The 21,287-nt window shown below is 46.8% G+C and overlaps 2 protein-coding genes across 3 annotated transcripts in view; one reads left to right on the top strand and one right to left on the bottom strand.

Annotated features, from left to right (window-relative positions):
* The window catches only part of ABL1 (ABL proto-oncogene 1, non-receptor tyrosine kinase), a 190,379-nt gene extending 172,100 nt beyond the window's left edge, over window positions 1–18,279 (top strand). For both annotated transcript variants that reach the window (XM_030207823.1, XM_030207822.1), the window contains 5 exons: window positions 629–813; window positions 3,401–3,553; window positions 3,647–3,736; window positions 11,239–11,403; window positions 14,269–18,279. In XM_030207823.1, coding sequence (XP_030063683.1) covers window positions 629–813; window positions 3,401–3,553; window positions 3,647–3,736; window positions 11,239–11,403; window positions 14,269–15,911 — 2,236 coding nt within the window. In that variant the 3' untranslated portion in view covers window positions 15,912–18,279. The remainder of the gene's footprint in view (window positions 1–628; window positions 814–3,400; window positions 3,554–3,646; window positions 3,737–11,238; window positions 11,404–14,268) is intronic.
* Window positions 18,280–20,557: 2,278 nt separating this feature from the next.
* Window positions 20,558–20,947, bottom strand: QRFP (pyroglutamylated RFamide peptide). The gene has a single exon (XM_030206838.1). It carries the CDS (start codon window positions 20,945–20,947, stop codon window positions 20,558–20,560), a length of 390 nt encoding a protein of 129 aa, XP_030062698.1.
* Between the last annotated feature and the right edge of the window lie 340 nt (window positions 20,948–21,287).

The raw sequence follows: 21,287 nt of genomic DNA, 5'->3' as shown, positions 1-21,287 counted from the left end.
TACCATGTGCCCCGGGTGGTAATTCTGAATTTGGCGTGTGCCAAAAACACATGGTAGAATATATATTTTTTATCACATGGCACTTACCCAGCTTAAACGGCATTATGCGCACGCTTCAAGAAGCACGTGAGACCATACCGCTAAGTCAGTGGGTGGCGGTAAGGTCTCAGGCTGAAAATGGACATGCGCTGGTTTTTATTTTGCTGCATATCCCTTTTCCGGCCCCTTTAAAAAAAAAAAAAAAAAAAGTTCCTTTTTCTAGGACACTGCAAAATTGGCCCAGCATACACCCAAAAGATGCACTCGCACTGCCACAGGCCACATTTTGCTGTGGCTTAGTAAAAGGGCCCCTTAGTAAAAGGTACTGAATACTAACAATTATCAAATACAGCAATTTTAAAAAAAAGTAGTTACATATTGTGTGTGTGGCAGACTATAGAACACATTAAGATGTAGATTACATTGATAGGTGACCTTTGTTTATATAGTTTCACCAGCTTGCTGGTACTGACTGACTTGATTTCTGCAGTTACAGCCTGATAGTGCCAAATCAAATACTTTGTAACCTGTAGAATCACTAGATTGCTGATTCTAGAGTTTTTTATTCTTCCTCTTGTTCTTTCCTCAGGGACTTGGCTGCCAGGAACTGCCTAGTAGGAGAGAACCATTTAGTGAAGGTGGCAGATTTTGGTTTAAGTAGACTGATGACAGGAGACACATACACTGCCCACGCTGGAGCCAAATTTCCCATTAAATGGACAGCACCTGAAAGCCTGGCTTACAACAAGTTCTCAATCAAGTCTGATGTCTGGGGTAAGGGTTTCCTTCTATGCACTTTAGGTGGATTTGGAAACACCAGATAGGGTTATGGTCACAACCGATGGATGCCTAATTTACATACTAACCTGAGGCTCATGTACTAGAACTTTATTCATAGAATTTGACACCAAAACAATTGATCAAAATGGGGTGTAAAGATTCACTAGATTGTACAAAATGTGCAACTATGGTGAGTTCATTCTTCCATGTTAACAGTATCTACAGTATTTTATAATTTCTAGTTCACTACTACCAAATAGAAGTTCAGAGCAGATTACAAATGCAAGAAAAAATTACATAAATAGAATATTATTGATGCATAATACAAATGAGTTCACAAAATATTTGAAGTCATATTTTATAGAGCAAATATTGATCATTGTTATTTAAAAAAATTAATTCAAGTGAAATATTTATAAATAACCATGTTTTCCAAAAACTTCTGAAAATCATGTAATCTCTCATTTTTAATTTTGGGCAAATCATTCCACTTGTGTGAAACTCTTAAGGTTTTTAAGGTTTTCAGATAAAAATATTTAGGGGATGGAAGCTTCATCTCAGCATAAAGAGAGAGTAGGAATCTTGGGAAAGTAATAGATCCATGAACCCTTTTTGTAGGTTACATTGAAGAAGATGAGAGTTGGGTCTTCTCATAAAAATTTTAGCACAATGGATTACTTTACATTGGAGACAACTGAAGAAGCTATCTAGTGAAGACTGGATTTTGGATAATTATAGGGCTGTCCAGAAGAGGGAGCAGTCAATCAGCATAGAGGCTATATAAGGAGCTTTTGAAAGTACCAGCAGAGCTGGCTTTATTTTTCAAAATTAAGATTGCTCTGTAAGGTCTTTATAGGGGTTAGTGAGGAACTCTTCCCCTCCCCCCCCAACCAATATTCAGCCGACGGCAGGCATTACAGTTAGCTGCCAGCTGCGGCGCTGACTCAGTATATTCAATGCGGCAATGCGGACTGTATTTGGCAACCAGTATTAAATATCCTGTTTCAGTTTTGGCGGCAACAACTTAACAGCTAAATTAATATTCAGCACTAGCCAGTTAAGTTAATAGTGGTTAAAGATAGGCCTCTTAAATAGCAGGTCTATCTTAACCCCTCAACCTGACTGGTTTAGCATAGAATATTTGCACTTAGCCAACTAGCTACTAAGCGCTAATATTCAAGGGGGATGATGCTGAATTTGCTATTTAACTGGCCAGGAGCCATTCCTGGCCAAATAAATAGTGCTGAATATCGGGCCCTTTGTGTTTGTGTCATGTCGGAGGGTAAGGCTGGGGTCTTTGCTTTATTTTAAATTATTTGTATTCCTTGCTTTATTATTTCTTTTTTATTTTGTATTTCAAAATTAAATACATGTAAAATGTCGTCCTTTCCCTGCCCAGATCATATTATTTCTAGGGATGTGTATCTCACACTGTACAGAAGGCCTGCCATCTTGCCTAATAATTTTATAGACCTATAAGCTACACCAGTGATTCCCAAACCTGGTCCTGGACGCACCCCTGCCAGTCAGGTCTTCTAGAGATCCAAAATGAATATCTATGAGGGAGATATGCATGCACTGCCTCCACTGCATGCAAATCTCTCTCATGAATATTCATTGTGGGTATCCTGAAAATCAGACTTGTGAGAATTCCTCCAGGACCAAATTTGGGAATCGCTGAGCTATACTGATTTTTTTCCCCCCCTTAGCTTCCCTCCAAACCAGCCCAGAAAGGACTGATTGGGGGGGGGGGGGGGTATGCACTCCTACCAGCAGGTGGAGACAGACATATCGATTTCTGAGTGAGCATATAACCGTGCTATGCAGTCCCTCAGAGAACCAGTATATCTGTGGTTATGGTGGTGGTCATGGTGAGCCTATGCAGTCTCAGTTGGGCGAGGCTGTGGGGGGTTCAGAGTGTTTTTTTATTATCTTTCCCTTGTCTTCTTTCTGAGTTTTGAAATGAAATTGTCTTATGATAACTGCTGCTGCAGCTTTCTTGATATTGCGGGGTGTTTTACTGTTTTGGGCAAATTTTATATCATTTACAATCAGATGTAGAGAAATTCAAAATAACAAAATTCAAAACCATGTTCAATGTTATCTCAGACCAGGAAACTAGACACAATCTTAGTAAATCAAGACAACACTGGACCTAGTTTGCCACTTTTGGTAGATAACTGAATTCAACATATGTGCTGCTCATGTAGGCTTGTCAAGTGGCTATGGGCCCAGCATACACATCTAGTGTTACATGGAGTTCTGTTATAGCAACACAAGCATAATGCAAATGCAATGGGCCCATAACCAGGTGACATGCCTACATGAGCAACACATATGTTTGAGTCACTTATCTACCAAAAGTGACAAAACCAGGCTCAATATTGACTTGATGCGCTCAGATTATATCAAGTTTCCTAGACTCAGATGACATTGAACATGGTTTTAAATTTTGTTAGTCATTTTTACTCTGATTGTAAATGATGGGTTATGAGCCTTGTCATAGTGTGGTTACACAAAACAGTCCCAAAGGTTTTGCAGTCATTTTGTCACTGACCACCTTGCTCTTGCTCTGTTTCAGCTTTTGGTGTCTTATTGTGGGAAATTGCTACCTATGGTATGTCGCCATATCCTGGCATTGACTTGTCGCAGGTCTACGAGCTGCTGGAGAAGGACTATCGCATGGAAAGGCCTGAGGGCTGCCCAGAGAAAGTGTACGAACTGATGAGAGCATGTAAGCCCCCAGATACAGCAACTGAATGCTATGCTTCAATGCCACCTGCAGATCCTGATCTGATGATTTCTTTCTTTTCCTCCTTTCCCTTAGGCTGGCAGTGGAATCTTTTGGACCGACCCTCTTTTGCTGAAATTCACCAGACTTTTGATGATATGTTTCAGGAGTCTAGCATATCAGACGGTAACTCCCAGCTTCCCAAGGGAGATTCTAGGCACAGAGAGCAAAGGCAGATAACAGGAGCCGATTTTGTGTTAGGGGGAGTGTGGTATAACTGCAGTGCTTGGGCTGTTCCTCTGACCTGGGCTGAGGAAATGGAACTGAACCTGACTCTGCTACCAGGTTTTGAGTTTTGTTGCTGGCAGACTAGCAGAAGTTCAAACCTATCAGAGAAAAGGAGCCCTAAAGAAAAGCAAAGGTCACCCAAAAATGGGTTCCTTTGTAGATTTCAAGGTGTTTTTAGAGGATTCGCAAGATAGTCTAGGATCGTACCAAGAATTCTCCGAGGACAAGCAGGCTGCTTGTTCTCACTGATGGGTGATGTCCACGGCACCCCCTCCAATCGGAATCTTCACTAGCAAAGACGTTTGCTAGCCCTTGCGCGCCGATGCGCACCGCACATGCGCGGTCGTCTTCCCGCCCGAACCGGCTCGTGTTCGTCAGCCTTCTTTTGTCCGCACTCGGGACGGTCGTGTTTTGCCACTGTTTCGTGCCCCTCAGAGGACCCTCGCGCGTCTTTCCTTGTTTTTCGAAAAAAAAAAAAAAAAAGAGAGAGAACCTTTTTCCTGTATTTCTGGCTTTTTTCCCAGCGTAAGTTTTCTTTCGCTTTCGGGAGCGGCCTTGTTGACCGCCCGCACGGGTTTTTTCCCCTTTTGTATCGGTGCCTCTTGTCATCATCGCGAATTTTGATTTCACCGGCGCGATTTTTCCGCCCATGACATCAAACCCTTCCAGCGGCTTCAAGAAGTGCACCCAGTGCGCCCGGGTAATCTCGCTCACTGATAGGCACGCCTCGTGTCTTCAGTGTCTGGGGGCTGGGCACCGCCCGCAGGCCTGTAGTCTTTGTGCTCTTTTGCAAAAGAGGACTCGGGTAGCGAGATTAGCCCAGTAGAACGTTCTGTTCTCCGGCACTTCGACAGCATCGGCATCTAGAGATTCGTCGGGCGCATCGGCGTCGGCAGCACCGAAGTCTTCGGAGACCACATCGACTTCATCGAGGCGTCCTCCTCCTGCATCGTCGGTACCGAGGCTTCGGAAGAGTGCGTCGGCGTCGGTGGTACCGGGACCTCCTCTGGTGCTGATGTCGTCGGACGGTGGTGCTTCGTCTGGAGTGCAGGTGAGGGCTGTCCATTCCCCTGCTGGTGGCGGTGAGCCTTCGGGTAGGTCTCCTCCTGCCCTGAGGGCTCCTGCGGTACAGCCCCCCCGGGATCGACCATCTTCGGCCCCGGCCCTGAGGAAGCGACGTCTGGATTCAACGTCCTCCTCATCTGTACCGGGGAGCTCTAGTGACATGATTCGCTCGAAGAAGTCGAAGAAGCATCGTCACCGGTCACCTTCCCGACTTGGTACCGGGAGCTCTGGGTCTCCGAGGGAGTCGGCACCCAGCAGGCATCGGCACCGGGAGGACCGCTCACCCTCCATTCAGGAGGTGTCGGTGCGCTCTACCTCGGACAGCCCGGTACTGCCTCCATGCCCGGAACAGATTCTGACCGCGACGCCTGCACCGGCTTCCCAGTCTTTCTCCACAGCCGCTCTGCACGAGAGTCTCCGGGCCGTTCTTTCTGGCATTCTGTAAGACCTGTTGCGCCCTTCTCCGGTACAGGGGGTGCTTGCACCACCGGTACCGTCGAGTGAGGCGACAGCTGGCCCTTTGCCCGGGGTGAGGTCCCCGGTACCGGTGCCCCTTGCGGTACTGGTTTCGGCTGCCTCCCAGGTGGACTCTCCGACGACGTCGGGGGAGGGAGCTTCGCCGCTGCCGGCCAGGGAGTCCACCTCTCGACGCTTCCACCGTGGCCGTGGTTCCACGGAGTCGAGACGGACACGGCTTCAGACACAGGTCCGTGAACTTGTGTCTGATACCGATGATGAGGCCTCATGGGAGGCAGAGGAGGACATCAGATATTTCTCTGACGAGGAGTCTGATGGCCTTCCTTCTGACCCCACTCCCTCCCCTGAAAGACAGCTTTCTCCTCCCGAGAGTCTTTCTTTCTCGGCCTTTGTCCGGGAGATGTCTACGGCCATCCCCTTCCCGGTGGTTGTGGAGGATGAGCCAAGGGCTGAAATGTTTGAGCTCTTGGACTATCCTTCTCCACCTAAGGAAGCGTCCACAGTACCCATGCATCATGTCCTAAAAAAGACATTGCTGGCGAACTGGACCAAGCCACTAACTAATCCCCACATTCCCAAGAAGATAAAATCCCAGTATCGGATCCATGGGGATCCAGAGCTGATGCGCACTCAGTTGCCTCACGACTCTGGTGTGGTGGATCTGGCCCTGAAGAAGGCTAAGAGTTCTAGGGAGCATGCTTCGGCGCCCCCGGGCAAAGACCCCAGAACCTTAAACTCCTTTGGGAGGAAGGCCTACCATTCTTCCATGCTCGTGGCCAAGATTCAATCTTACCAGCTCTACACGAGCATCCATATGCGGAACAATGTGCGGAAGCTGGCGGACTTGGTGGACCAGCTCCCTTCTGAGCAAGCCAAGCCGTTTCAGGAGGTGGTCAGGCAGCTGAAGGCATGTAGAAAATTCCTGGCCAGAGTGGTATTTGATACCTTCGATGTTGCGTCCAGGGCCGCTGCTCAAGGTGTGGTGATGCGCAGACTCTCATGGCTGCGTGCCTCCAACCTGGAGAATAGGATCCAGCAGCGGATTGTGGACTCCCCTTGCCGTGCGGATAACATTTTTGGAGAAAAAGTCGAACAGATGGTAGAACAGCTCCATCAGCGGGATAACGCTTTCGACAAATGCTCCCGCCGGCAGCCTTCAGCATCTACCTCATCAGGTAGGCGTTTTTATGGGGGAAGGAGGACTGTTCCCTACTCTTCTGGCAAGCGTAGGTACAATCCTCCCTCTCGACAGCCTGCGGCCCAGGCTAAGCCCCAGCACGCTCGCTCTCGTCAGCAGCGTGTGCCTCAGCAAGGCCCCTCAGCTCCCCAGAAAAAGCAGGGGGCGAGCTTTTGACTGGCTCCAGCAGAGCATAGCCGATATCAAAGTGTCCGTGCCGGACGATCAACCGGTCGGGGGGAGGTTGAAAGTTTTTCACCAAAGGTGGCCTCTTATAACCTCCGACCAGTGGGTTCTCCAAATAGTCCGGCAAGGATACGCCCTCAATTTGGCCTCCATGCCTCCAAATTGCCCACCGGGAGCTCAGTCTTTCAGCTTCCAGCACAAACAGGTACTTGCAGAGGAACTCTCCGTCCTTCTCAGCGCCAATGCGGTCGAGCCTGTGCCACCAGGGCAAGAAGGGCTGGGATTCTATTCCAGGTACTTCCTTGTGGAAAAGAAAACAGGGGGGATGCGTCCCATCCTAGACCTAAGGGCCCTGAACAAATATCTGGTCAAGGAAAAGTTCAGGATGTTTTCCCTGGGCACCCTTCTTCCCATGATTCAGGAAAAAGATTGGCTATGCTCTCTGGACTTAAAGGATGCTTACACGCATATCCCGATACTGCCAGCTCACAGACAGTATCTCCGATTCCGTCTGGGAACGCGTCACTTCCAGTACTGTGTGCTACCCTTTGGGCTCGCCTCCGCGCCCAGGGTGTTCACAAAGTGTCTGGCTGTGGTAGCAGCAGTGCTCCGCAGGCTTGGGGTGCACGTGTTCCCTTATCTCGATGATTGGCTGGTGAAGAACACATCCAAGGCAGGAGCTCTACAGTCCATGCAGATGACTATTCAACTCCTGGAGCTACTGGGGTTTGTGATAAATTATCCAAAGTCCCATCTTCTCCCAATACAGAGACTCGAATTCATAGGAGCTCTGCTGGATTCTCGGATGGCTCGTGCCTACCTCCCGGAGACAAGGGCCAACAATCTGTTGTCCCTCGTCTCGCGGGTGCGAGCGTCCCAGCAGATCACAGCTCGGCAGATGTTGAGATTGCTCGGCCACATGGCCTCCACAGTTCATGTGACTCCCATGGCTCGTCTTCGCATGCGATCTGCTCAAGGGACCCTAGCTTCCCAGTGGTTTCAGGCTGCTGGGGATCTAGAGGACGTGATCCACCTGTCCACGAGTTTTCTCGAATCCCTGCACTGGTGGACGATTTGGTCCAATTTGACTCTGGACGCCCTTTCCAAATTCCTCAGCTGCAAAAAGTGCTGACTACGGATGCGTCTCTCCTGGGGTGGGGAGCTCATCTCAATGGGCTTCACACCCAGGGAAGCTGGTCCCTCCAGGAACAAAGTCTACAGATCAATCTTTTGGAGTTACGAGCGGTCTGGAACGCTCTGAAGGCTTTCAGAGATCGGCTGTCCCACCAAATTATCCAAATTCAGACAGACAACCAGGTTGCCATGTATTACATCAACAAGCAGGGGGGCACCGGATCTCGCCCCCTGTGTCAGGAGGCCGTCAGCATGTGGCTGTGGGCTCGCCGTTACGGCATGTTTCTCCAAGCCACATATCTGGCAGGCGTAAACAACAGTCTGGCTGACAGGTTGAGCAGGATTATGCAACCTCACGAGTGGTCGCTCAACTCCAGAGTAGTGCGCCGGATCTTCCAAGTGTGGGGCACCCCCTTGGTAGATCTCTTCGCATCTACAGCCAACCACAAGGTCCCTCAGTTCTGTTCCAGACTTCAGGCCCACGGCCGACTGGCATCGGATGCCTTCCTCCTGGATTGGGGGGGAAGGCCTGCTGTATGCTTATCCTCCCATACCTCTGGTGGGCAAAGACTTTGTTGAAACTCAAGCAAGACCGAGGCACCATGATTCTGATTGCTCCTTTTTGGCCGCGTCAGATCTGGTTCCCTCTTCTTCTGGAGTTGTCCTCCGAAGAACCGTGGAGATTGGAGTGTTTTCCGACCCTCATCACCCAGAACAAAGGGGCGCTTCTGCATCCCAACCTCCGGTCTCTGGCTCTCACGGCCTGGATGTTGAGAGCGTAGACTTTGCCTCTTTGGGTCTGTCGGAGGGTGTCTCCCGCATCTTGCTTGCTTCCAGGAAAGATTCCACTAAGAGGAGTTACTTCTTTTTATGGAGGAGGTTTGCCGTCTGGTGTGACAGCAAGGCCTTAGATCCTCGCTCTTGTCCTACACAGACCCTGCTTGACTACCTTCTGCACTTGTCTGAGTCTGGTCTCAAGACCAACTCTGTAAGGGTTCACCTTAGCGCAATCAGTGCATACCATTGCCGTGTGGAAGGTAAGCTGATCTCGGGACAGCCTTTAGTTGTTCACTTTATGAGAGGTTTGCTTCTGTCAAAGCCCCCCATCAAACCTCCTACAGTGTCATGGGATCTCAATGTTGTTCTCACCCAGCTGATGAAACCTCCTTTTGAGCCACTGAATTCATGCCATCTGAAGTACTTGACCTGGAAGGTCATTTTCTTGGTGGCAGTAACTTCAGCTCGTAGAGTCAGTGAGCTTCAAGCCCTAGTAGCTCATGCTCCTTATACCAAATTTCATCATTTATTTATTTATTTATTGCATTTGTATCCCACATTTTCCCACCTTTTTGCGGGCTCAGTGTGGCTTACAATACATTATGAATGATGGAATTACAATTTGTTAGAATTCGGTTATGGATTACATTGTGAAGAGTTATACGAGACAAATTAAATGTCGTTAAGGAATATAGCAATGGAAAAGAACAGTGAAACATTGGAAGGAAACAAGGAAAACTAAAGGGCAATATATAATAACAAGAAAACATATGGTATACATTCCTCTGTGGGTAGAGTAGTCCTCCGCACTCACCCTAAGTTCTTGCCGAAGGCGGTGTCGGAGTTCCATCTGAACCAGTCAATTGTCTTGTCAACATTCTTTCCCCGTCCTCATTCCTGCCCTGCTGAACGTCAGCTGCACACGTTGGACTGCAAAAGAGCATTGGCCTTCTATCTGGAGCGGACACAGCCCAACAGACAGTCCACCCAAATGTTTGTTTCTTTTGATCCCAACAGGAGGGGAGTGGCTGTGGGGAAACGCACCATCTCCAATTGGCTAGCAGATTGCATTTCCTTCACTTACGCCCAAGCTGGGCTGGCTCTTGAGGGTCATGTCACGGCTCACAATGTTAGAGCCATAGCAGCGTCAGTGGCCCACTTGAAGTCAGCCACTATTGAAGAGATCTGCAAAGCTGCGACGTGGTCATCTGTCCACACATTCACATCTCATTACTGCCTGCAGCAGGATACCCGACGCGACAGTCGGTTCGGGCAGTCGGTGCTTCAGAATCTGTTTGGGGTTTGAATCCAACTCCACCCCCCTAGGCCCATTTTTTATTCTGTTCCAGGCTACACTCTCAGTTAGTTGAATAAGATGTTAGGTCAATTTCAGTTCTGTCCTCGCCGTTGCGAGGCCCAATTGACCATGTTTGTTGTTTTGAGTGAGCCTGGGGGCTAGGGATACCCCATCAGTGAGAACAAGCAGCCTGCTTGTCCTCGGTGAAAGCGAATGCTACATACCTGTAGATGGTATTCTCCGAGGACAGCAGGCTGATTGTTCTCACAAACCTGCCCGCCTCCCCTTTGGAGTTGTGTCTTCCCTTGTCTTTGTCTTGCTACATACGGGACTGACGAACACGAGCCGGTTCGGGCGGGAAGACGACCGCGCATGCGCAGTGCGCATCGGCGCGTGAGGGCTAGCAAACGTCTTTGCTAGTGAAGATTCCGATTGGAGGGGGTGCCGTGGACGTCACCCATCAGTGAGAACAATCAGCCTGCTGTCCTCGGAGAATACCTTCTACAGGTATGTAGCATTCGCTTTATGTTCGTTGGGAACCTTTTTTGTTAAATTTTTTGTTGCAGCAGGAAGCTGATCACAAGAGTAATTAGGAGGTTAAAAAATGTTTGAGCTGTGTTTGTTTGTTAGTGATGTTCTTCCTAACCTGAATTACTGATTTGTGTTTTTCTTGGTTTTGAAACACCTGTCACTCCTTGATGTGGACTTTTGTTGGACTAATTTCTGAATTTGTTTAGTTTTAAATGTATTAGGGAATTTCTTCCTTTTCCTGTGATATATTTGGAATTGTAAACTTTAAAATCTTTAATTAAAAAAAAAAAAAAAGAAAGTCAAAGGTCGGGAGAACTAGGGAATACATAATAAAATCGGACCTGTCCTTGTAGAGCCATCCAGTTATAATTAGTAGATGTATTCTTCACAGTGGGGGCTCAATCCATAAGCCAAGTAAAGAAAAACCCAGCGCTTCTACAAATGTCTTCCAATATCTTTATTGTATCAAAGTTCTCATAATTAACTGACCAACCGACAAGGCCCTGTTTCAAAACTGCATCAGGGACGGTCATTAAGCCTCTACTTCAACACTTTTCCAAGTTTCAGCTGATGCAGTTTTGAACAAGGCCTTGTCGGTCAGTCTGTTAATTATGAAACTTTGATACAATAAAGATTTTGGAAGATATTGTAGAGCCATAGCACAATTGGACTTTTATACTTGGAGTTGGGATTGTCTGTCTGTCTGTCCGTGCTGAGTTGTTATAGTTCTTAATCTTGCTTCTCTTTTTATAACAGAAGTAGAGAAGGAGCTGGGGAAAAAGGGGCTGAAAGGCATGGTCAGCACCTTACTGCAGGCACCAGAGCTGCCCACAAAAACCAGGAGTTGCAGGAGAGGAGCTGAAAGCAGAGATATGAATGAGAGTCAAGAGCCTTTGAATGCCAAAGGCCCAGGGGAGATTGGTGAGTCCCATGTACATTTCTAAGAAAACAATTAAAATGACTTTGGCAAGTCAGTGGGGTTTTTGAAAAGATTTATTTACTGCCTTTTGAAGAGATTCACTCTAGGCAGCATATAGCTATTGTAACTGCACATAGGCAATTATAGAGATAGCACGATCATATTAAGTACTCACATATTGGCAAATGCAGAAGTGAAGCAGAGAGACAAGCCGGGTATATCAAAGAAGTTGGTGAAGGAGAAATTGCAGTTGATCTCAGGCCCCGATGCTCAAAACTCCTGCACTGTTCCGAATAGCGTCGTAAAAATACCGCCGGGCCAATGCAGAAGAACAACGCCCTAATGGTCAGTGCTAATGAAGTGCAAATATAGACGTGCTCATAGCACTGAGCATTAGGGAGTTCAACGAGAGGATTGTGTTTGGCGCATGTGCAGAAGAGTTCCATAGTAAGCTCAGCTCCTGTGTGCATGTACCTGGTAAAACCCGAACGTGAAGCACCCATTGCTGTCTATTTTCTGCGGCCTAAATATAAGCATGTTTAATTGTTTTGTTTTTTTAAGCTTGGGTGCTTATATTTAGATGCAGGAAACAGACCCAAGGTGTGTTTTCGTTTGGGTCTGCTGTTTCTCATGACCAGCACTTGGCTTGCACGGGCTTCCATCTGCTTCCAAAAGCAATTGAAACCGGCAGATTTTGCTGAGAGAATCATGGGAAATCCTCTCTTCCAACACCCTAACACTACTTTGACGTAGTGTTATTTTTTTTGCAGCACTAGGGTAGTTTTGTTTCGGGTGCTGTTTTCTGAGCATTGGGGAGGAATACAAAATGACCTCATTAACATGAGCTTGACTACATTAGCATGCTATTTGCGTTTATGCCTGGCGTGCTCACTTTTCCCGCTCTAAATCCCTCTGAACATACTTCACAGATAAATGCATTCACTAGTATGGCAGTAATGGCCTCTAGCGCCTGTGTTTACTTTTGAGCATCGAGGCCTCAGAGCGTATGCAGTAAGCTAGTTCTGCTACAGTGTATGCAGATGTCATTCAGGGTATGTGCTATCCAGTTGCCTGATCCGTGGAAGGTTTGGGAGAAGAGCCAGGCTTTCATCTACAGCCTGAAGCAGAGGTGGCACATCAGCTACAGAGTATGGACTTGCGGCTGCTGCATGTAATACCTACTCTGGGGGGAAAGGGGGAGCAGCAGTGTCCAATTCTGTCAGCCACCTTCTACCCATTTCACCTCATTAGAACATTGTCCCACCTCACTGTTCTTCTTACAAAATAACCCTTTTTAGCATGGCCGTTTTCTTTTGAGCTTCCTGCTTACTGGAATGGGATTCTGTTGAGGCTACAGAGCCATTAGTTGCCTTTAACAACTACTTAGGTTTTGCGTCCAGATGCAGTGAGCAATGCCTCTGTACCAGTCCCAGATGGCAGAAGATGGGCTCAAGAAACTGTGTGTGGCATACGTTGCTGTCCAAACAGCGAAAGAAAGCACCAAGAGCCTTCAAAAATAGGGACAAAAGTTTCTTTAATCACACTCCTTTGGAGTGCAGATCTTCAAAGATGACCCGACACGGGCTCTTGGTGCTTTCTTTCACTGTTTGGACTTGTGTGCGTACTTTGCGCCCTCTCTTTGCTGTGGTACGTACGTTGCTTTCTTCATGAATATTTATACCTTCATAGACATGATTGTGTTCAGAGACCTCCCTGTGCATTTGATTCTTTGGAGCGACACCCCAGCCTTGTAACAAAATAGCCCTTGGCAAAATGGCCCCTGTAACAAAAGAGTCCTTCATAAAAATAAGAAGTATAGTAAAATCTCTGTCTTCCTTCCTCTGGGGGTCCAGCATCTCCTCCTCCTCCTATTTCTACCTTCTTCCGTGGGTCCAGCATATCTCCGTCTCCTCTATTCTTCACTCCCTCATCTGAGCTCTCTCTTCCTTCAACTCCCTCTCCAGTGCAGCATCTTTCTCTCCGCACCCCTGTGTTTTGTCATTTCTGTTTTACTATCCCCTTCACTGCATTCTGGCATCTCTCTCCCTTTCTTCCCTTCCTATGGTCTGGGACTGCATCTCTTACCCTTCCTTCCCACCCACCTCCCAATGTAGTCCAGCATGTCTTCCTCCTGCCTACCCTGCGCAGTCTGGTATCTTTCCCCTCCCTCTCCACCCTCCTCCCCCCCCCCCCCCCCCCCCCCCCCAAGCAATCCTCCAACTTTCCTGTGGGCCGGCAGCAGCATCAACAAGCTGCTTCGGCCGGCGCCAGAAGCATTCGGTCTCTTGTGTCCTGCTTACACGGACATGTTGTGTCAGACAAGGCTGGACACAACGGAGGGAATGCTTCCGGGGCTGGCTGAAGCATCTTGTTTTCATTGCTGATACTGCTGGTGTCCCACAGGAACATTGGAGGATGGCTGAGAGGAGAAGGAGATGAAGCACAAGGCAGGCAGGAGGAAGAGGGAGACATTCCGGATAGCGAGCATTGCAGTTGGGGTGGTAAAAGGGAAACATACCTCTGCTCAAAGCAGCAGCAGGACTCAGAAAGACACACAGTTGCTGCAGCAGGAGCAGAACGGGTAAAATACTCAGGGGTTGGTCCTTCTGTTAGGAGCCAAATTGTGGGCTGACCCTTTTGTCGGGGGGGGGGGGGGGGGGGGCTTTTTTTTTTGGTCAAGGCTATTTTTTTGTTTGGGACTTTTTGCCAGGGCTATTTTGACCAGATCCCCTCTAGAGCAGAATGTTGGGAGTGCACTTATGTCGGGGATGGGGTCGGGATTAGAGCTTTTCCCAACTCTGCCTCAGGGTAGGAAATACCCATTCCTAGTTTAACAGTGGCAATTAGCGTTGTTTTTTTCTTTACAGATCCTGTGGAGCATGAACTAGCGGTCTCTCCATTACTTCCTCGAAGAGAGCGGGTTGCTCCAGACAGCAATGAAGATGAGCGGCTGCTTCCAAAAGACAAAAAGACCAACCTGTTCAGCGCCCTGATCAAGAAGAAAAAGAAGACCGCCCCCACTCCACCAAAACGCAGCAGCTCTTTTCGTGAGATCGATGTCCAATTTGAGCGTAAACTGGGGGATGAGGAGGGCCGTGATACTAGCAACATGGGTGACCTCATAGACCCTGCAAAGTTCCAGAGTCCGAGCAATGGTGCCACCATCACAAATGGTGCCATCTCTGGGAATGCTGCTTTTTTGTCACCTCACCTGTGGAAGAAATCTGTTACGTTAACAGCTAACGAGGAAGAGAACAACCCAAATTCTAGCAAACGCTTCCTTCGTTCCTGCTCTGCATCTAGTGTACCACATGGAGGCAGGGATCCAGAGTGGAAGTCTGTTACGCTACCTCGGGACCTGCAGTCCACTGTGCGGCTTTTTGATTGCCACAAAAGTGAGAAACCCGCTCTGCCCCGAAAACGAGCCAACGAAACTAAAATAGAACCCTCTTTCCGAGGAACAGTAACTCCACCACCTGGGTTGCCAAAGAAAAGTGATGAGACAATAGATGAAGTATTCAGAGATGCAGAATCCAGTCCTGGATCAAGTCCACCCACTTTAACTCCAAAGTTATTGCGTCGACAAGCAATAGCTCCTCCCACCAATACTCCTTCCCACAAAGAAGATAATACCAAACCCTGTACATTAGTCACCTCTGGTACTTCAGAGCACACAGCTGCTACAAAACAGAACTCCGGGGCACACTCAGGTGTTAGTAAAGTATCTACAGAAGAGTCAAGGCAGAGGCGACCCAAACATCCTCCAGAGCAGTCAACCAAGGACAAAGGAAAGACTTCCAAGATCAAACCTGCTCCTCCACCTCCACCATCATCTGCTGCTGCTGGCGCTTCTTCTAGTGCAAAATCTAGCAAGCTGAATCCTAGCCTTAACCAGGAAACAGCAGGAGAGCCAACGCTAGCCACCAAATCAAAACAGTTGACTCAGGGTGCAGACACTATAGTTAGTGATACTGCCAAAACAAGCCAACTAGGGGAAGGCTTGAAAAAACCCTTGCTTCCTTCCATACCAAAGCCACAATCCTCCACAAAACTGACAGCATCCCCTAGTTCCTCACCATCTACATCAACACCAACTGGGGACCAGCAGTTTTCCACAGCTTTCATTCCCCTCATTTCCACCCGCGTCTCCTTGAGGAAAACTCGCCAGCTGCCAGAGAGGATTGCTAGCGGTACTGTTACCAAGGACATTGTCCTGGAAAGCACTGAGGCCCTGCGCACTGCCATCACAAAGAACGCAGAGCAGATGGTGAGCCATAGCGCTGTGCTGGAGGCTGGCAAGAACCTCTATACCTTCTGTGTCAGCTATGTAGACTCCATCCAGCAGATGAGGAATAAGTTTGCCTTTCGAGAGGCCATCAACAAGCTGGAGAACAGTTTGCGGGAGTTGCAGATCTGCCCGGCTTCTATCAACAGTGGCCCTGCTGCAACACAGGACTTCAGCAAACTTCTCTCGTCAGTGAAAGAAATCAGTGACATCGTTCAGAGGTAGCACCCAAAAACCAGGAGGACATTGCTTAGCTGATGAAACCTGCCTCCAGATTGCCGGAGTCTACAGCAAGCCTTTAACAATAGGCAGTAGGAGTCAGCACAGCCTTGTGCAAGTAAACATACCTGAAACCTCAAAGTGCAGTACTGTGGTAGGGCACAGAAACTCCTGCCCTTTGCACTTTGATTTCTGTAAGCCAAATTCTATTGTCTGAAGCCATTGATCAGTGGAGTGCCTATTCAGTGCAGCACTGATGGAAAGATAGCTGCACATTCTGCCTTTTATAATGGTTTTGGAAATGGAACCGTTTGTGTTGGTTTGGACTGGTGGAAAGGCTTGAAGTAAAGACATTTCTGCTGCCATTTGTCCCACAGTATCCTGCTTAGGATGTGTGTTTTCTACTAATGTCTCATGGTAGTCAGTTGGCTGTCCTCATACAGTACTGCCTTGTTAATGTCATTGAAAAGCAGCATAAAGACATACAGTTAGGCAGAGATCTGGGTTTGTCTGATCATGCCTTGCCATCTTACCTACAGTGTTCCCATGCAGTGGCTGGTCAGTGGGCTGTGCTCTGCCCTCTCCGTTTTATAAAACAGTTGTAAAAGAGCTATGAATTGAAACATTGTCAGTACAGGAAGATGTTCGTAGGTGTAGCAAGAGAAGTCTCATATTGTCCCTTAGCATTTCAGCTTTGTTACCCTCCCAAGCATTAAGGACTTCAAACCAATGGAGAAAGTGAAACTTTAGCAAGATGTCTATCGTTCATACTTTGCTTTCCATTATTCCCAGCCACGGACTTGACCATTCTCCTGTGTTTGTCGATACTCTGTCCTGTAATATATTGTGCTATATTCAGTATCTGCTGTGGGTTTTTTTTTTTTTGGTTGAATTGTGCCAGCACAACTCCAAGCACAAACCTAGAAGAGTTCAGCACAGTACAGTAATGCAGTAATGAAAGCACAAGGGGGCAACAGAGAGCAATAATCTTAAGACTTCACTGCCTTAACACACCGCAGGACCCAAAGTCTCCCTCATCTTCAGTGTCCTGCACAGCCTCTCTCTGGCAAAGATCTGCACTTTTAGCTAGCAGGAGAGAACCAAAGAAGACTTTTCTGACATTGAGCTTTACTGATAAAACAATTTAGTTTTGAAACTGTAGGAGAACAGATTCTTAAATGTCTGGGCCACCTAATCACCTCTTCAGCACATACATAAACAGCAGGGTTTGGGTTCTTTTATTTAGTGAGGGTTTTTTTTTTTTTTTTTGTAATTTATCCTGTTTCTCATGGCATGTTGTTAACAGCTGCAGTTCTCCAGGCCTATTAATGTGATGGTGGTGCCAGAAGCTGTAGCATGGCAGGAGACTACTGCAAAGAAAAGATCATGTTCAGCAGTACAGCTTGTGTTTCTGCTCACCACAGTCTTACGATGTACACGTTCCTTCCTACTCTGACCTGAACTCAGAAGGGACTGGGCAGCATGGGAGGAGCTGGGACCGAGGCAGAGGAGGAAAAGGTCAGCAGAAGAGGAGGAGTCAGTGAATGCTTGGGTTAGGTGGAGTGCTCAGATTCCTAAAATGTGAAAAGACAGTAGGAGTTGCAACTTGTTGGTGTTTACAAGGTGTCTATCAAGCAGCAAAGTTGCAGAAGGGACAGCATTAAGCTGAGTTTTGGATGCTATGACATCTACCCTATTCGGTGTTGAGAGCTTGATGGTGTTGCTGGGCATTAGGAAATCATGGTTCAGGCTTGCAAATGAAGCAGCCTACATAAGAGAGTGCATATTTAATCCATTGGGAAGATCTTTTTATTGTAGTAGGACTAAAAACCCCAGTATAATACTGGTCATAAAGCCACATAAGGTACTGCTTTGGCTAGTCGGCAAGAAGCCCAATTTCTGTTCACTGTTCCTTAAGGGCCATCCTAGGCTGTGTTGACCCAGGGGGCGTAATTGTACAATTGTAGGCTCCCCCCAGACATGAAAAAGGGACTCATTCAGGAATAAACCGGACCTCCTTTTGCAGTTTCTGTTCCCCCTTAGGTCTCAAATTTACACATTTTTGTTTTGGTATGCCAGTCATGATTTACCTTCACACTTCTGCTGTGTTACAAAATGTGTGAGACAAAAATGAAAAATAAGACACAGGTTGCCTTCAATAAAGAACTGCCAGAAGTGTTTGGGGTAAGATACTGTTTGGTTTTCCAGGGCACCCTAGAGTGCATTGTACTGCACCTTTATGACCTGATCTTACCTACTTTTTTCTCTTCAGTTGTAAATACTTCTCTCCTTTTCCTGCACTGTCTTTTTTACAGATTGTCAAAATACAAATTTGTTTAATGTATTTGGCTTTTTTTTTTTAATGTGTCTACTTTCATAGTTTTTTGTTTTTGTTTTTTTTAATAAATCTTTCAGAAGCGTCCCTGTGTTGTGGTTTGGTAACTATGTCCGTGATTGTGCATAGTGCGAACATTCCGCAAGCCTGCACCATGCACCACTTCAAGACAAAAAGCAAAAACCATGACCTAACCACAGGGCAACTTGTCACCTCCCTTCTCTTCAGGTTGGGGTTTTTGGTACTTTTATTTGCCAAATGAAAATTTCACTGTTAAGGCTGCCTGTATAAGGTAAAAGAGGAGCACTCAGCGCCAGGTAATTTTTAAAGAATGCGGTTTCCACTGAGAGGTAGGAGTGAAGTGTTACTCAGGGGTGGCAAACTCAGTGAAGTGGGGGAGGGTACTCCTGTGTCATACCTGGAGATCCTTGGTGCCCAAGGTAGGAGGCAGCTGGGAGAGCGATGTCTTTACAGCCTTCATGGCTCCTTTCCATGGGGCAGTGTGGTAGTGCTTTGGGCAGTTAGCAGTAGGGGCAATATTTATTTTTTTTTATTTTTGTTACATTTGTGCCCCGCGCTTTCCCACTCATGGCAAGCTCAATGCGGCTTACATGGGGCAATGGAGGGTTAAGTGACTTGCCCAGTCACAAGGAGCTGCCTGTGCCTGAAGTGGGAATCGAACTCAGTTCCCCAGGACCAAAGTCCACCACCCTAACCACTAGCCCTCCTCCACAGCTAGAAATGCCTGTGGTCTCTGTTTGGCACCTCAGTGTTAGCATAAGAAAGTCACAGAAATAGCACAATTGTGTCCGATAGTGAGTGAGGAGGTGCTTGCCTCCATTTTGTTTCTGCTGGAGTGTCTGTTTTCATTTTGAAGGTCTTATATAAATCTGCTCCAGACGAGAGGAGTTGTTAGCTTGAATAGCTTCTGAGAGAGTTAGTCCACTCAGAGATGTCACATTGTTTTGTTAGCCTTTATCTCCAAGCATATAGTTCTATGGTAATAGTGCTAAATGTTTGAACAGGCTTTTTAATTGCCACCTGCCTTTTCTAGGATAATCATAGGATAAGAAACAGAGGGACTTACTGCCATGTCTGGGTCAGTCATCCTCCCTGCTTTTAATATCGGTGCTTGAATTTCTTTACTTGAGAGCTCAGCATGAGCATAGTACTAGCTAGTTTTGGGAGACTTTATTAAGACAGGTTTATTCAAAACAAGAACGTAATGCATGTGGAAAATATTTTACACTGGTAGTGAACATGCTTTCTCAGCAGCCTCTCCATTTGCAGACTGCCTTGTAAAACCCTTTTGTTAGTGGGGTCTATAAGTGATTTTGAACATTCAGTAAGTTTTTTCAGTTTGAGGTGAGGAAATAGAATGACGATTGATGCTCATAGTAACATAACATAGTAAATGATGGCAGATAAAGACCTGCATGGTCCATCCAGTCTGCCCAACAAGAGTGCTTGTAGACGTTCTCAGGACCATATTTACTTAGGTTGTCATGGATTTGGACAGTAGTCTACTTTCTGGAGGCAGGAGATTGACTGTCGTTAGGGTTGTAGAAACATACAAGTATAAGACTCTGTAACTGTGGCATATTGGAAGAATTAGTACTGGACAGCCAAGGACATGGAGGTTGGATTACTCTCCATAGCTGTTGAATCTCTGTACCATGGGAATTGATTACTGCAAAGTCAGATGTCTGGCAAGAACCTCTCTATACTTACAAATGATCAATGGGACCACAATAAGATACTTCATTTATTCCAAAAAGTATCAAATACAGTAAAAATATTAGGACAAAAGGAATGTAGGGATTAGACGAAAAGGAGAAGCAGGTGATCTGAAAGAGAAAGTTGATAATCGAGTAGCCTGCCCCCAGTACTGCTACTGCTGCTCTTAAGTTTTTTATTTAATAAGAAATGTGGCTATAAACCTATCCAGCAGCTGGCCCTTCTAGGTTCCCTGCAATGCTCGTTACCTGAGAGTAGACAGGGCTGAGGTGCAGTAGCTGTTACAGTTCCTATTAAATGAAAAGGGAAGTATTCTTTTGCATTAGACCTTTTCTGCTTGAGCCATGGTTATTAGCTTCAAAGGCACATTCAGATTTTGGGATGTAAAGTGTCTTAATTTTTGAGAAGGGTATGGCACAAACACCTACAGAGCAGCAGACAGAGACACTATATGTGTGCACATGCAATCAAATGTACAATTGTTTTTTAAGGATTAGGATACTTTGTTTTACATATTATAGCAGGGCAGGAGCACAAGTCTGGGGAAAGGGTCTCTGGTGCTTTGTGAGAATAAAAGTCTTTACCCTCTCCCAAATCGGAAGCTGAAGCCCCCTTTCTTCCTGTTGTAGCCATTGAATTCCTCTGCCAGTGAGCCCAGGAGTGAGCCACCTCGTTTCTGCTCAGTTGCCTCATTGTCCTTGTCCTGTCTGCTGAACCTGAAGCCAGCTCTCTCCTTCCCAAAACCCTGCAGTTCCTTGACTATGCTGAAGAGTGAGCTCACATCCTCTGATTTCTTCTGCTTGGGGACTCCTAGGAAGAGGTTGGATTGGTAGGTATCTGACACCCAGGGGAAAGGTGTCCCAAACATGCCTTCATGCCCTGGCTCTCCTTCCTCTTTACCCTCGTCATGGGCAAAGCAGGTGCCTAGTCCCAAGAGAAGCAGGAAAGACAAACCGCAGGTTCCATTCATCTGTCTCAAGAAAACAAGGTAGTATAAGTGATTACACCTTATTAGACGTCATTTTGAATTTTACTTGGCAAATGGTACTTAGGTGCTTGGAGCTAAAAGGCAACTGTACACATACAAATGTGCTTTTCTAAGAGTATAGAACGATAAGCAGGGATGGCAAAGCCCATCACCTCTGCCCAGATTTCCTCCAGTTGTTATATTCCTGGCCTCACTTTATCTCAGTGATTTATTTATTTACAAGTGCTTGATATGCCACTTTTCACACTAGGGTGTATTAGAGTGGTTTACAATGAATTAAAAGCAGAAAAGAATGAGAAGAGGACTGAGGAAGAAAGGGAAG

Source organism: Microcaecilia unicolor, chromosome 6, assembly GCF_901765095.1.
Source record: "Microcaecilia unicolor chromosome 6, aMicUni1.1, whole genome shotgun sequence".
NCBI lineage: Eukaryota > Metazoa > Chordata > Amphibia > Gymnophiona > Siphonopidae > Microcaecilia > Microcaecilia unicolor.
Note: the sequence above shows the minus strand (reverse complement) of the source record. Positions and strands in the feature narration are given on the sequence as shown.